The sequence below is a fragment of the Esox lucius genome, chromosome 24 (assembly GCF_011004845.1).
Source record: "Esox lucius isolate fEsoLuc1 chromosome 24, fEsoLuc1.pri, whole genome shotgun sequence".
NCBI classification, from domain to species: domain Eukaryota; kingdom Metazoa; phylum Chordata; class Actinopteri; order Esociformes; family Esocidae; genus Esox; species Esox lucius.
This window is the reverse complement of record NC_047592.1, coordinates 722,428-739,454: the sequence shown is the minus strand read 5'-3', so window position 1 is coordinate 739,454 and position 17,027 is coordinate 722,428. Positions and strand designations below refer to the sequence as shown.

General features: G+C 42.0%; 1 protein-coding gene across 1 annotated transcript in view; it reads left to right on the top strand.

Moving 5' to 3' along the window:
* Nucleotides 1–1,958: 1,958 nt before the first annotated feature.
* Nucleotides 1,959–17,027, top strand: part of LOC114828661 (low affinity immunoglobulin gamma Fc region receptor III-like) — a 35,573-nt gene continuing 20,504 nt past the window's right edge. The window contains exons 1-2 of the mRNA XM_034290336.1: nucleotides 1,959–2,044; nucleotides 2,184–2,210. Coding sequence (XP_034146227.1) covers nucleotides 2,014–2,044; nucleotides 2,184–2,210 — 58 coding nt within the window. The 5' untranslated portion in view covers nucleotides 1,959–2,013. The remainder of the gene's footprint in view (nucleotides 2,045–2,183; nucleotides 2,211–17,027) is intronic.

Below are 17,027 nucleotides of genomic sequence, written 5' to 3'. Positions count from 1 at the left end.
AATATCTCCCCTTGTGTGTCACTCTAAATGTTTATTTCTTTCCTAGCCTTTTGATTTTGACTTAAATTGCGCCGACTTTTTTGATTTGTTCTTTGTTGTTTTGTTCAGGTGATTATTTCTTGTACATGGAGAACATTTGTAAATACGCATGTATATTCTTTTCCCCAACTAGAGTTTTGTATGTTAAAAAAATAATAAAAAAATCCATTCATGATGCTGATGGGAAATTATGCAAATTAGGCACTGACGTCATTTAGCTACTTCTAGCGAATTTTAGGACAGCCAATAGCGACTTTCCTTACTGAGGAGTTGGCAACACTGCATCAGCCTGTGTGGTTTGGCCTTAGTACTTTTAAACTAAAACAACTTTGCCTTTTTTGTGCCACATGTTACTTGTTTTGCTGTTTTGAACACCCTTTGATTGCCTACTAGAAATGTAATTTGTATGTCAATGCATTTCTTTATTTTCTATGAAGTTTAAACAAATGACTAATGATAATTAGACCTCCGATCTCTGTTTGAATATGCGTCAAAACAGGTACTATAAAAGGTGTTTTTTCTCTAAGTTGTGCATTGGTACAGTTCATACACAGTACGGCTGTAAACCGGGAATTACGGTAGTCTGAGCTGACAGTCAGAATGAATGTGTGCGCTTGAGCATTTACAGTGGATATAAAAAGTCTACACACCCCTGTTAAAATGACAGGTTTTTGTGATGTAAAAGAATGAGACAAAGATAAATTATGTCAGAAACGTTTCCACTTTTATTTTGACCTATAATGGGAACAATTCAATTGAAAAACAAACTGAACTCTTCGAGTGTGAAAAATTAAAAATATAACCATGCATTATTTGTAGCATAAATATAGTTTCTGACAAATCGAAAAGGGCAGAATAACCAACGACTGCACATATCAGCCTCTATTTATTGATGCGCCGTGAATCAAAAAATAATGTGTAGCGATATGGAAAGGGCATGCAACAAAACGATTCATTCACAACACACTTGTCGGATCTGGTCTGGCCAAGGTTTTAGGATGGCCTGTTTCACCAGCATTGAGAGCTCCTTTGACCACATGGTGTGGGTTCACATCAACGTCTTTATGTGAATGCCACACCTGGAATCAACTCCAGACGTTTTTCCTGCTTAACCGATTAAGAAATAATGAATGAATAGCCCACACCTGTGTATGAAACAGCTTTTGAGTCAATTGTCTTTTACTTTTGGTCCTTTGAAAAAGAGGGGACTACATATTAAATAGCAGTAATTCGCAAAGCCTTCCTCCAATTTAGATGTGTACACTCAAATAAAAGCTGAAACTTCACTTTATGCCCATATTCATTATATAACTGTAACTTGAATATATTTTGGTAAACAGCCAAAATTACAAAACTTGTGTCAGTGTCCGAATATTTCCGAACCTAACTATATGTAATATGCGATTTGAGATTCAGCAGTTGCTTTCGATTTACATACTAGTTCACATAGCGTAGTGGTTCACTATTCAACTGCTATTGTTATCTAAAGAAACAAAGCAGCGATGGAGTGATTCTAAAGAAATGAACCTGCCATGTTTTGACTAAATGGTTTAAAAATGGAGAAGCATCCTGACGCATTGTGCACATATTGCTTAGTGGCGTAGTGGTTAAAGACACAGCCTGTCATATAGGAGACCCTGGTTTCATTCCCTCGAAGGCAACACCATTCACACTTTCATGGACTGGCTGAACTGGTTCCTTTTCTTGATAATGAATAAATGTTGGTTTCACTTTCAAACACTTTTCTTTCCACCTCTTCCTCCACTAGGGGGTGTCATCTACCACCTCTCCTTCTCCTCCACTAGGGGGTGTCATCTACCCACTCTCCTTCTCCTCCACTAGGGGGTGTCATCTTCCACCTCTGTTCTCCTCCACTAGGGGGTGTCAGTGTGTCAGAACAGGAAGTAGGAGGAGTGTCTAGAAGTCTAGTAGAGCTGCTGTAGATCACAGAGACTCACTCATCATCAACCCAGGATGGAACTGACACCCCTCTATTGGATACTCTGTAAGTACTCTCCCTCCATGTCAACCTGTCTCCCTCCTTCCCTTCCTCCCCCCAACCCTCTCTCCTTCTCTCTGTCTCCTCTCTCTCTCTCTCTTTGTCTCTCTTTCTCATTCTCTCTGTTTCTCTCTTTGTGTTTCAGTGTTGTTTATCTCTGGACTGAATTCAGGTAATTATTGCATTCTATTATATCTGGTTATAGTAGTTAATTTTAATACAGAGGAGCTACAGTTCAGAGTTTCTGGAATCCAGGTTTTTGTTTTGTAATGAAATAGTTTCTGTGCATTTACAGGATTCACTACTACTTTTTCCACATTCACATGTTAGGTATATTGGGATGTAATTATGACTCCTACAGGGAGAAATGCTTGCTCACCCCAGTTCAACTATTAATTACATATAAGAAACTCTGGATAACAAACCCACGATTAGTTATTCTCTCACATGCATTTCTCCCAGTAGGACAGAGAAATGCATGTGAGCATGCAGCATGAAATGTTAACAAACAGGACAACTATTTACAACTCAACATTTAAAACATGCAGTCCTTCCATAGTGATTTAATGTTCACACTCTGGTTAGTAGGTTCTTTTATAACTCTGGCTATATGTTGATCTGCAAAGATGACAAAACATCAATATAATCTTGCTTATGGGAAACTCTGTATAAACTGTTATTCTCTTCTCAGATCTATTTAATCCTCAACATTTTCTACTTGTGTTTTGAAACATTGGTAATTGTTGTCATATCCAAAATCCCAATATGATCACAACATGGAAGCAACTGTATTACAACTCCATTTCCAAAAAAGTTGGACGCTGTGTAAAATGTAACAGAATGAAATGATGTGCAAATCATTTAATCTTATATTAAAAGAAAATAGTTGAAAGACAACATATCAAATGCGAAGATATAATGCTAAAAAAACTAAATCTAGGGGAGCATCTTACAACTATTTAGGTCAACAGGCAACATGTCAGAATCTGAATCAGAAAGAATTTTATTGCCAAGTAAGTTTCACAACAAACAAGGAATTTGTTCAGGTCCCTTAGTGTAGCGATTAATGCAAAACAATGAAAAAAGGAATAATGTAAGTAAAAACAAGTGGACTGAGCATGTAAATAGTACATTGTACATTAGCGATTTGCATTGGACCATATTTTACTATCCGAATAGTGTGTTGTTGTTCGAATAGTATTCGGTTAACCGAAATACATGTTTTTAAAAACTACCCGCTACTACATAACGTGTGAAGGACAGGGTGTTGTTCTCATGTAACATCGGCTCGATGACCGTTCGTGAGACAAAAAAGCGACTTGCTCAATGGATGAAACTGTGTGGTTGACACACAAAACTACAGAACTAGAAGACAATATTAATCTACACAACATTGAGATTATTGGATGCAAGAGTCTAGAGAAGCTAATTAGCTAAGATATACAGCTAATTTGCTAAACTCACTGTTTTCTGAACTTTACATAGCGTTTTCTAGGCAAATATGTTTTTCCGGTGGTAACATTAATTCAGTACATTAGAGTCACTGGCTTGTTGTTGTTTCTCTGTTGCGCACTTGTGCAATTGGGCTGTACTCTGCTGGCAATACTCGGCCCTCATTCAGGGTGGTTGCGGTTGGTTGGTGTCCCTTTGGTTGATGCTTGGCAATGTGGGTGAATTGATTTCCTACCTGTTGGGCCCTGTTCGGGGCCTCCCCCAGATAGGGCCACAGTGTCGCCGGACCCCCGTCTCAGTCCCAAGGTCTTACGCTGCTACATTATTATCCTCGAGGAGTAGGGTCAGTTCTCCTTCTCCACTGAGTTCTCCTTCTCCACTATAAATCGTTGTTGATATGAGGAATGCATTTTCTGAACTTTCCCAGTCTCCTCCCGTTTTAAACTTTAGGAGGACATGAGGTCCTGGTCCACACCTGTGGAGTACCTGGTTCAGGCCCGTTGCTGTCCCTGTCCAAAGTCCTCCTGGTTGTGTTGCAGATCAAGAAGTTACCTGACACCGCCCCCCTCCACCCGGTTGTCCTTGTCCATCTGGTCATGCTTCCGACCTGGTCTAAGTTTAAATAGACTCTGGATTTAGCCCACATGCATTTATTAATTATTCCAATCAGACTCTTAATATGTTCACCCGGCACAGCCAGAAGAGGACTGGTCACCTGCCTGGGTCCTCTCTAGGTTTCTTCCTAAATTTTAGCCTTCTTAGGGAGTTTTTCCTAGCCACTGAAATTCAACACTACTGTTGTTTGCTCCTTGGGGTTTAAGGCGGGGTATTTTTGTGAAAGCACTTTGTGACAACTGCTAACTGTAAAAAGGGCTTTATTTAATAAATTTGATTGATTGATTAATGTGGGTATTAGATGGACCATGGTGTGGTCTGAGAGTCTTAAAGAACCTGTTATCTTAGGTGCAAATAAAGTCAATTTCCGCCTAAAATGATGTACCCAAATCTAAATGCTTGTAGCTCATGACCTGAGTATAGTAGAAACATTTATTTGGTACCATTTGAAAGGAGACACTCTGTAGTTTGCAGGAATTATAAATTAATGCAGGAAAGTATAACACAATAGATTTGGCAGAAGATAAAACAAACCAAAAACATACGTTTTTTATTTTTTTTATTTTTATCATCATGTTTGAAATGCAGTGGGAAGGCCATGCATTGAGATAGGAGGCTGGAGACACTTCAAGTATTGTCCCTTAGAAGGCAAGAGACTGTAGGTAAAGTTTTAGGCAGCTACATTGAATGACCATAGAGATGCAGTATATTCTGTAAGAGGACTCCCAAGTGTCCTTTCCGAGTGTCCCCAAATCTACCCAAGTGGCCAAATTGGATAAATGATTAAATTCCAAGCATATGACAACAAAGATTATTCAAAAATACAAGTGTAATAACAAATAAGGTTTACACACTCCCAGAAATGTCATACATGGTGGATCATTAGTTTCCCTTCATAAAGGTACTGACAGGAGGCACGACGAGAACGCTGATCCAATGCCCCCCAAAATAAGTGAACTATTTACAATAAGGGCTAAGTTAGAAGCCAACACTGATCTAATGTCAGAAGTGCAAACACAGCAAACCACAGCAAACAAAAAGTGACACATTGAGTGTCCAGATCACCCAAGTCAACCCTCTACATAAAGTTATGCTGCTGATGCCAAGTACCATAACAGTCTCTTTCTGTTGTAAAGCACAGGGTGACACCGCAAGTTGTGCAGGTAATAGGTGACTTTTTATGGCACAGGGTACAACGACGCCTTCCAACTGTACCCTTTTGGCCTTGAGGCACATTCAGATCTGCAACCAGATACTTTGGTATGTGCGCACCACTGGAGGCAGGTCCTGGGGCAGGAGTGCTAGAGGAGGCAGGAGTGCTAGAGGAGGCAGATGCTTGTGTAGCAGTTGACTTTGGCCCACATTCAGCCAGCTCCTGGATGAGCCGCTCTCTGAAAGCCAACTGTGTCAGCGAGGCCTGTCCACGACTCTTTGCCATTTGTTGGTGAAGGATGAAGGCATTCACCACAGCAATGTCAATGAAATGATAAAAAAATGTTTTGTACCATCTCATAGTCTTGTGGAGAACGTTGTAATAACCAATGAGTGCGTCTGATAGGTCCACACCGCCCATGTTCTTGTTGTAGTCCTTCACAGCATCAGGAATGGGTATGTTCTTCTTGCTCCATTTCCCTTGTGCATCCTTCACACGTCTGCTGACATGGTTGCCACTGAAGGATTTGTGCATAGTAGTGCACATGACCACCTCTCTGGTATCCATCCATTTGACAAAGAGCAAGTCGCCTTTCCGGATCCATCGCATGCTGCCTCTATCAGCCCTCTTAGGCATGTCGTTCAGTTTAGTTTTGAGAAAACCAACTCTGTTGGGACGAATGGTGCCACAACACCACACATTCAGCTTCTTGAGGTCACTGAACAAGGCAGGGCTTGTGTAGAAATTATCTACAAACAGCTTGTATCCAGTTCCGAGTAGTGGAAAATCCAACAACTGCATAACTGAATCGTAACTGAGTCCCTTACCGGTGGCTGTGAGTGATTTTCCCCCATAAACAAAAAAGTTCCAGGTGTAGGCACACACGGAGTCGGCCAAAACAAACAGCTTATAACCCCATTTAGTTGGCTTATCTCGCATGTACTGTTTCATTCCAATTCTTGCTTTTGAGGCTACCATCCTCTCATCAATGGACAGGTTCTGGGCGGGCTGAAAATATGTCTTGCAGGCCTCAACAATGCTCTGGTAGAGAGGTTTGATTTTATAGAGCCTGTCAAAGCCTGCTGTGCCTCTCTTCTTTTCATTTTCTTCATCCGTGTGTGGGTCACTCATGTGAAGGGCCTGTGAGATGGCCAAGAACCGGTTGGCCGACATCACAGTTGCAGGAAAAGGCAGCTGGTAGAGGATTGTGCTTTTCCAGTAATCTCTCAGGGTTCTCAATTTCACAATCCCCATGTAAATGACCAGTGACATGTAGGAGTACATGTCATTGATGGAAATGGTCTTCCATGCCTCTTTTTTTCCAGCTTGCTTTTTAGTCCCATACTTGTTGGTGTTCGACACCAGCGTCGCAAGAACAGAGGTAGTAAAAAACAGCTGGAACAGATGGAGGGGGCTGTATGTCCCAGTCATGTCCAGCTGAGGTCCAGGCTGCCTTTTAGGCCTAAATGTGGGTGGATGTGGCTCCACATCCTCCTCCAGTACTGTGTGCCAACGGTACTCTCCCACAGTGGAGGTGTCAGCTGGTGCACTGGCCCGTCTTTGTCTCTGGGCTGGTCTCTTCACACCTCTGGATGGCCGGACGGGGGTAGGTGTTGATGACCTCGGACCTGGAGTGATTTTGGAGACAAAAGGTGTGCTTGTTGTAGAGCCAGAAACAATGGCAGATGTAGATGCTCCTGAAGTAGTGAGGGCAGGACTGCTTGATTGTGGTTGTCTCTTTGCAGCCGGCTCCCAGAGATCATCCGAGTCTGAGTCGCTTCCACTGTTAAAAAAATAAAATACATTTAGATTTGACTAGAATTACATATGGGGACCAATACTAGAATTATTTATTGGGACAACAACATGTTATAGCCATATAACAAATGTGTGTGTGTGTGTGTGTGTGTGTGTGTGTGTGTGTGTGTGTGTATGTATATATATATATATATATATTCTAATTTAAACTTTATTTCAACAAGGCATGCAGACTGAGACTAAGATCTCTTTTACAACTGGGCCCAGACAGGACGGAAAAAAACCCAGACAAAACAATACGCTCACATATAGCACAGGACAAAGAACAGTTCTTTCAATCTGTATTTATATAACTTTTTATATGAAAGTTTAGCTGAAATATATATTTGTGTATGTGTTTATTTGTACTGTAATTGTATATTTGTAATAGTATATTTGTAATATATACATATTACTACAATTACTACCCAAATAAAATTATTTTTCAGGTGTACACAAGCATATACACGTACACACATACATATGAACATACATATAAAGAACAATAATTTATTTTACTCACCAATCTAAAACGGGATCCTTTCCTTCCAAGAACAATTCTTCCTCGCCAGAATCAAAACTTTGTTCGCTAAGAGAGTCCTCGTCTAGCTCTTGGTCACTCTCTCGCTGAATCTCCTCAAAAATCTCCTCCAAGTTTGTGTACTTGGTCTTGGATTTTGCTTTCCCACTTTTAGGAGCCATGTTCAAATTCGAAATGTTTAAAATTATCGAAATAACAAGAAGTAGTAACTACTAAGTACTAGCAAGAATGTGCGTAACGAAAATACTAGCGCGCTCTGATGCTCTCTCAATTCGAAATGATGCAGGGGTGTCCGGTTGAGCACACCTCTAGATTCCAGCCCATTCTTCCCACAGTGCACATTCCCACATCACAAGAAAGGCCAGCTCATTGGCTATCTAGCTAGCTATGTTTCAAAATAATTGGTCGTCATTGGCGGAAGATATTGTCCTTCAAGTTTGTCTTGGTCCATCTTATTGGTGCGTAACGTGAGGCGCGCTACTAGGGTTTACTGAGGTATTGCGCAGCCAATTCGCTGTGTAGAATCTCGGAATAAGGCTAGTTATCTTCCTGAGTGTCTAATCATTACAGACATACCAAATGTCACGGGGAAAATACTTGTTTTATGGTCTGGATAGCATGAGTAGTTTTGTTGCATGTTGATCGAGTCATTTTTCATTCTGTGACGCATGGATACTATGAAAATTAAAACGGATTTTACCAAGCAAAAATATGCTTCCCGTCCTCTCTGGGAACAGAGGGATAAGAAATCTGCGGAGGTTCAGTAATGTAAGTACAATATTTTCCGTGATACATGAAAAATGAAACCGAGTGCCTACAGTAAAGTATTTTGTTCTTGTTGACCGTGTTTGGTCGTCGTAATAGCTTTTTTAAAGTGCATATTATAATTAGTTTAACGAGATTCCAAGCTTTCTGGCGATATAAGACATGCCTATGACAAAAAAATATATATTTTACGAATCGTCGCAGTTTTTACCACATGCCGCAAATGAGTATGAACCGTCCCGTAGACGGGACGCCGGTATGGTTCAGGTTTAGAACATCCCAGAAAGGATGAGTATTTCAGAAGTAAAAATGGAGAGGGTTTAACTACTCTGTGAAAGACTGCTCTGGGAAATAGTGCAACAATTTAAGAATAACGTTTCTCCATGTCATTTTTCGAAGAGTTTGGGGATCTCACCCAAGGTGCGTAATATCATTAAACGATTCAGAGAATCCAGGGGAAATCTCTAAACACAAAGGGACATGACCAGAAAACAATATTGGATGGCTGTGATCTTTGGGCCCTTAGGCGGCACTGCATTAAAAACAGACATGATTCTGTAGTGGAAATCACTGTATGGGCTCAGGAACCAGGAACCCGAAAACCATTGTCTGTGAACACAGTACATCATTGCATCCACAAATGTAAGTTAAAACTCAAACATGCAAAGAAGAAACCATATAAACAAATTCCAGAACCCCTGCCTTCTCTGGGCCCGAGCTAATTTAAGATGGACTGAGGTGCAGTGGAAAACTGTCTTGTGGTCTGAAAAACCAAAATCTTTGGGGCGCCGCTAGGAATTTTTGGGCCCTATGAAAATATATGACATCGGGCCCCACCCAGAGGAGCCGGCGGGGCGGTGGGCGGTGGAATTGATAATTTGATGCAAGACGGATGCCATCTATCAGAAATGTGCATTAATTCTCAACATTAATTAATAACTTCAAATTTAATAGAACTTATATATACATTAACCTCCTTGTTAGATTCTGTCCATTTCTGATCCATGAACAAAATAAATGCAACCAGAAGTAAGGGGAGAGTTGTTAACCTTCCTTCTTTAATTTTTCTCTCTCCAAATGATTACAAGATAAACACAGTCATTTATACCAGGACACACAGGAGGTGGTCAGTGTTCATAGCCAATTACACAGACTATTATAAGAAATAGTTTGTCCTACAAAATACCCTTGTATGGTATATTTCAACCTATGACCCAAGGGTCTATTCAGAGAGTCCTATGACAGTCACATACACAGTTCCTAGCAGGTGATATGGCCAGGGTGTTTGGGACCCATCAGTAATGGGGCATCACATTTCCTGCCTAGTGTCCTTCGTATAGAGATAGTGTAGTTCTCTCATACATTGTGTCATCCATCCATCCATCCATCCATCTTCTTTCGGTTATCCGGGGCCGGGTCGCGGGGGCAGCAGTCTAAGCAGGGATGCCCAGACTTCCCTCTCCCCAGACACTTCCTCTAGCTCTTCCGGGGGGACACCGAGGCATTCCCAGGCCAGCCGGGAGACATAGTCCCTCCAGCGTGTCCTAGGTCTTCCCCGGGGTCTCCTCCCGGTGGGACGGGACCGGAACACCTTCCCAGGAAGGCGTTCCGGAGGCATCCGAAAAAGATGTCCAAGCCACCTCAGCTGACCCCTCTCGATGTGGAGGAGCAGCGGCTCTACTCTGAGCTCCTCCCGGGTGACCGAGCTTCTCACCCTATCTCTAAGGGATCGCCCGGCCGCCCTGCGGAGAAAGCTCATTTCGGCCGCCTGTATCCGGGATCTTGTCCTTTTGGTCATGACCATAGGTGAGAGTAGGAACGTAGATTGACTGGTAAATCGAGAGCTTCGCCTTGCGGCTCAGCTCTTTCTTCACCATGACAGACAGATACATTGACTGCATTACTGCAGAAGCTGCACTGATCCGTCTGTCAATCTCCCGTTCCATCCTTCCCTCACTCGTGAACAAGACCCCTAGATACTTAAACTCCTCCACTTGAGGCAGGCACTCTCCACCAACCTGAAGTGGGCAAGCCACCCATTTCCGACTGAGGACCATGGCCTCGGATTTGGAGTGCATGCTGAAGGTTCTGGTTAGAAGGGGCCAACACGACAACATCATTTTATTACCTACAGTTGAATATCCCATAAGAAATAAAGTGTGTTTTCAATCAATCAATCAAATGTATTTATAAAGCCCTTTTTACAACAGCAGTTGTCACAAAGTGCTTTACAGAGACACCCGGCCTTAAACCCCAAGGAGCAAACAACAGTAGTGTTGAATTTTTGTTTTGCCTGCTCACTCATGTTTTCTTAACAAACATATATTACCATTTCTCCAAGGGTAAACTTTTGAGCAGAATTGTACCTGAGATTAAGAGAGGCACAATTATTATTTCAATTAAAAATGATTATTTCTAACCTTGTCAATGACTATAATTCCAATTCAAACTCATTTTATGTATGTTTTCATGGAAAATAAGGACATTTCTAAATTACCCCACACCTTTGAACTGTAGAGTTAAATTAACTTGTGTATTTCATGAAGTGGAGACATTTTTTCAACTATTTTTAAACTCTTCAGGGGAGTGAAGGAGAGGAAATGTCCTGGTCCAGATAAAATTACCGGTTGACTTCTTAAGAACTGTGCAGAAACATTGTCTGACATATTTCCTTCATCTTCATGAAGTCCCTTCAACTCCACAGGGTCCCTCGTCTCCTGAAGGATTCAGTACCTGTGCCCAAGATTAAAGCACCAAAATCTATAGGGCAGGGGTGTTGAGGATGACACGGGCAGGGGTGTTGAGGATGACACAGGCAGGGGTGTTGAGGATGACATGGGCAGGGGTGTTGAGGCAGGGGTGTTCAGGATGACACAGGCAGGGGTGTTGAGGATGACACAGGCAGGGGTGTTGAGGATGACATGGGCAGGGGTGTTGAGGCAGGGGTGTTCAGGATGACACAGGGAGGGGTGTTGAGGATGACACAGGCAGGGGTGTTGAGGATGACATGGGCAGGGGTGTTGAGGCAGGGGTGTTCAGGATGACACAGGCAGGGGTGTTGAGGATGACACAGGCAGGGGTGTTGAGGATGACATGGGCAGGGGTGTTGAGGCAGGGGTGTTGAGGATGACATGGGGAGGGGTGTTGAGGATGACATGGGGAGGGGTGTTGAGGATGTCAAGGTGAGGGGTGTTTAGGATGACACGGGTAAGGTGTTGAGGATGACACGGGGAGGGGTGTTGAGGACGACGCAGGCAGGGGTGTTGAGGATGACACAGGCAGGGGTGTTGAGGATGACACGGGGAGGGGTGTTGAGGCAGGGGTGTTCAGGATGACACAGGGAGAGGTGTTGAGGATGACACGGGCAGGGGCACTGAGGAAGTGCTGTTGAGGCAGGGGTGTTGAGGATGACATGGGGAGGGGTGTTGAGGATGACATGGGGAGGGGTGTTGAGGATGACAAGGTGAGGGGTGTTTAGGATGACACGGGTAAGGTGTTGAGGATGACACGGGGAGGGGTGTTGAGGCAGGGGTGTTCAGGATGACACAGGGAGGGGTGTTGAGGATGACATGGGGAGGGGCACTGAGGAAGTGCTGTTGAGGCAGGGGTGTTGAGGATGACATGGGGAGGGGTGTTGAGGATGACATGGGGAGGGGTGTTGAGGATGACATGGGGAGGGGTGTTGAGGATGACAAGGTGAGGGGTGTTTAGGATGACACGGGTAAGGTGTTGAGGATGACACGGAGAGGGGTGTTGAGGACGACGCAGGCAGGGGTGTTGAGGATGACACGGGCAGGGGTGTTGAGGATGACACGGGCAGGGGTGTTGAGGATGACACGGGCAGGGGTGTTGAGGATGACACGGGCAGGGGTGTTGAGGATGACACGGGCAGGGCTGTTGAGGAAGGGGTGTGGAGGGTGACTCAGGTATACTACTCAATATGGTCCTAGATGATCTGGATGCTGCAAAAAAAAAATTGGACGATTGCTTTTCATCGTATTTTGCCTAACCAAATATGATTAACTTTCATTGGAAATTTGATTTCATTGAATCTCCTCCCTTCCAAACCCCATTTCTCTCCCAGGTAAGTCTCCAGCCTGTCTCATTGTCAGACCCAACAGACACCAGTTATTTGAATATGAGTCTGTCTCTCTGAGCTGTGAGGTTCACGGTGGTTCTACTGGATGGAGAGTGGTGAGGAACTCAGCAAGTGGAAACCTTTCAAGATGTGGTGATGGATGGGGGAGGTTTAATGGAACCAACTGCATCATCTCCTCAACCAAAACAGCAGACAGTGGAGTTTACTGGTGTCAGTCTGAATCTGGAGAACAGAGTAATACTGTCAACATTACAGTAACTGGTATGTTAATAATCACTATCTACTAACATCACAGTACCTGGTATGTGAATCACCATCTACTAACTACACCGTAACTGATATGTTAATCACCATCTACTAACATTACAGTTGAAGTTAAACTATGACTTTCATTAAATATATAATTGTAGTTTTCCCTGTTAATGTTAATATTGACAATCTCCTAACATTACAATGTCTTTCATCTAGTTTCAGACAGCTGATTTAATGTTTCTGCATGATGTTAATATTTTATGTACAGATGTTCCTGTGATCCTAGAAAGTCCCATTTGTCCTGTGACTGAGGGACATTCCGTAAATCTGAACTGCAGATATCATAAAACTCCCTCTGACCTCACAGCTGATTTCTACAAAGATGGATCCTTCATCAGAACTGAGATTACAGGAGAGATGAACATCCCTGCAGTATCACAGTCAGATCAAGGACTTTACAGCTGTAGACACCCTGAACTAGGAAGATCACCAGGTAGATGGATGACTGTGACAGGTGAGAATATGAACTAGGAGAATCACCAGATAGATGGATGACTGTGACAGGTGAGAATATGAACTAGGAGAATCACCAGATAGATGGATGACTGTGACAGGTGAGAATATGAACTAGGAGAATCACCAGATAGATGGATGACTGTGACAGGTGAGAATATGAACTAGGAGAATCACCAGATAGATGGATGACTGTGACAGGTGAGAATATGAACTAGGAGAATCACCAGATAGATGGATTACTGTGACAGGTGAGAATATGAAATAGGAGAATCACCAGATAGATGGATGACTGTGACAGGTGAGAATATGAACTAGGAGAATCACCAGATAGATGGATGACTGTGACAGGTGAGAATATGAACTAGGAGAATCACCAGATAGATGGATGACTGTGACAGGTGAGAATATGAACTAGGAGAATCACCAGATAGATGGATGACTGTGACAGGTGAGGGACGTTCTAATACATTTGACAGTTTATTTTAAATATGTTCCATAAAAAATAAATAGATGTTGATATTCTCTCTAAATACTCTCTAAATACTGTGGATGAAGTCACCGCCCCCTTTCAAACTGTTCTCATTTTGTTGCTATACAGCCTGAAATGAAAACACATTTACGTACAAACGGCTTCATTCACGTACAAACAATAACCGGCAATATCCAAGAGAAAAAATATATACAAAAAACTGAGATTCTTTTTTCTTTTATTCAAAACTCACACAATTGGCTGAGTTCTGTAAGGAGTACTGGGCAAAACCCTTCAAATAATGTCAAAGAATAGTAAGTAGATGTTCTCAAGTTATCATTGCTAATGGAGGTGCAACTACATTTTAAATGAAGGGGTTCACATATTTTTCACACATGAAATCTGAGGATTTGCTAAGCAAACCACGTTTGTTGAATAAAACAATGAAAATATGTTTGTGTTTGTTTCGTTTATTTAGGAGTTTTTTTTTAAATACATTTCGCTTATAAAATGATTTGAGTTTGATTTAATATTTTATACAAAAAGAATTACCATCCTTGTAGTCTTCACACATTTTCAAGGAGCACTGATTATTGATTTGGATGTTTTGAGTAATCTTTAGTTATATTGCAGCTGTCCTCATTCAAAGGGTTTCATGGCAGGCTTTCCGTGCAATCAAACACATCTAGATGATGGACACCTGTTTGTTATTATTGTCCTCACCTGTGTTCCTTATCACTGTCCCTATTTAATTACAGACACCTGTTTGTTGTTATTGTCCTCACCTGTGTTCCTGATCACTGTCCCTATTTAATTACAGACACCTGTTTGTTATTATTGTCCTCACCTGTGTTCCTTATCACTGTCCCTATTTAATTACAGACACCTGTTTGTTGTTATTGTCCTCACCTGTGTTCCTGATCACTGTCCCTATTTAATTACAGACACCTGTTTGTTGTTATTTTCCTCACCTGTGTTCCTGATCACTGTCCCTATTTAATTACAGACACCTGTTTGTTATTATTGTCCTCACCTGTGTTCATGATCACTGTCCCTATTTAATTACAGACACCTGTTTGTTGTTATTGTCCTCACCTGTGTTCCTGATCACTGTCCCTATTTAATTACAGACACCTGTTTGTTGTTATTGTCCTCACCTGTGTTCGTGATCACTGTCCCTATTTAATTACAGACACCTGTTTGTTGTTATTGTCCTCACCTGTGTTCCTGATCACTGTCCCTATTTAATTACAGACACCTGTTTGTTATTATTGTCCTCACCTGTGTTCCTGATCACTGTCCCTATTTAATTACAGACACATGTTTGTTGTTATTGTCCTCACCTGTGTTCCTGATCACTGTCCCTATTTAATTACAGACACCTGTTTGTTGTTATTGTCCTCACCTGTGTTCCTGATCACTGTCCCTATTTAATTACAGACACCTGTTTGTTATTACTGTCCTCACCTGTGTTCCTGATCACTGTCCCTATTTAATTACAGACACCTGTTTGTTGTTATTGTCCTCACCTGTGTTCCTGATCACTGTCCCTATTTAATTACAGACACCTGTTTGTTGTTATTGTCCTCACCTGTGTTCCTGATCACTGTCCCTATTTAATTACAGACACGTTTGTTGTTATTGTCCTCACCTGTGTTCCTGATCACTGTCCCTATTTAATTACAGACACCTGTTTGTTGTTATTGTCCTCACCTGTGTTCCTGATCACTGTCCCTATTTAATTACAGACACCTGTTTGTTGTTATTGTCCTCACCTGTGTTCTTCATCACTGTCCCTATTTAATTACAGACACCTGTTTGTTGTTATTGTCCTCACCTGTGTTCCTGATCACTGTCCCTATTTAATTACAGACCAATGTTTGTTGTTATTGTCCTCACCTGTGTTCCTGATCACTGTCCTTATTTAATTACAGACACCTGTTTGTTGTTATTGTCCTCACCTGTGTTCCTGATCACTGTCCCTATTTAATTACAGACACCTGTTTGTTGTTATTGTCCTCACCTGTGTTCCTGATCACTGTCCCTATTTAATTACAGACACCTGTTTGTTGTTATTGTCCTCACCTGTGTTCTTCATCACTGTCCCTATTTAATTACAGACACCTGTTAGTTATTATTGTCCTCACCTGTGTTCCTCATCACTGTCCCTATATAATTACAGACACTTGTTTAGTGGGGGTTTAGGGGGGTTTGGGTGTGTGTCTGTGAGGATATGTGGATGTGTGTGTCCCACAAGTCCCTACAAAGACAGATAAAAGTGTCTCTCCTGACATGTAATCCAGGACCTCTGGTGTCAGGAATTCTATCTGCACTGAGTGTGTTGTGGTCCTATTATTCTTTCCCCAGTGGCAACCCCATCTACACCTCCATCTCTACCTCCATCTATGTCTCTACCTCCATCTCTACCTCCGGTTCCGTCCCCAAAGTCACCTATCTTTCTGTCCAGACTGTTGTGTAGTCAACTGGTGGTGTCTCCATACCTGGTGGTGACCACTGTACTGATGGTGAAATACAGCAGGAACAGGAACAGAGCTAAAGGTGAGAATCCTACTTTTATACAACAAAGAAAAATTATTATTGTAAAGAAAGTCCAACCAAAATCCAACTTCCTCCTTTAGGTTAGAAAAGCCTGTCACGCTGAGTGATCCAGAAGTATTTTGGTTCAACTCTCTCTGGTTTGCTTAATTTAAGAGACAATAATATTCCCATCTTTGTAACATTACAGCTCTACCTGAAGAAGAGAACTTGTGATGTCATCACAAAATAAGCATGACCCCCTCCATGAAATGTGCCTGTCCCACTCATCTCTACTAACCCTTTACATGTGACTGTCCCACTCATTTCTACTAACCCTTTACATGTGACTGTCCCACTCATCTCTACTAATACTTTAAATGTGACTGTCCCACTCATCTCTACTAACCCTTTACATGTGACTGTCCCACTCATCTCTACTAACCCTTTACATGTGACTGTCCCACTCATCTCTACTAACCCTTTACATGTGACTGTCCCACTCATCTCTACTAACCCTTTACATGTGACTGTCCCACTCATCTCTATGAACCCTTTACAAATATTTGACCACCTCTCTCTCCCCATTCCATATCTCTGTTCATATCTTCCCTCCTTTTTCAGACAACTAAACTTCTCTCTGGATGAATTTGGGTCGACTACCTTTTCATAAACAGAAAAGGACTCATGCAAAGACATTTTTTCATGATAATATTAGATATTGAGGTATACCAAACAGGTAGTCTCATGATAATATTAGATATTGAGGTATACCAAACAGGTAATCTCATGATA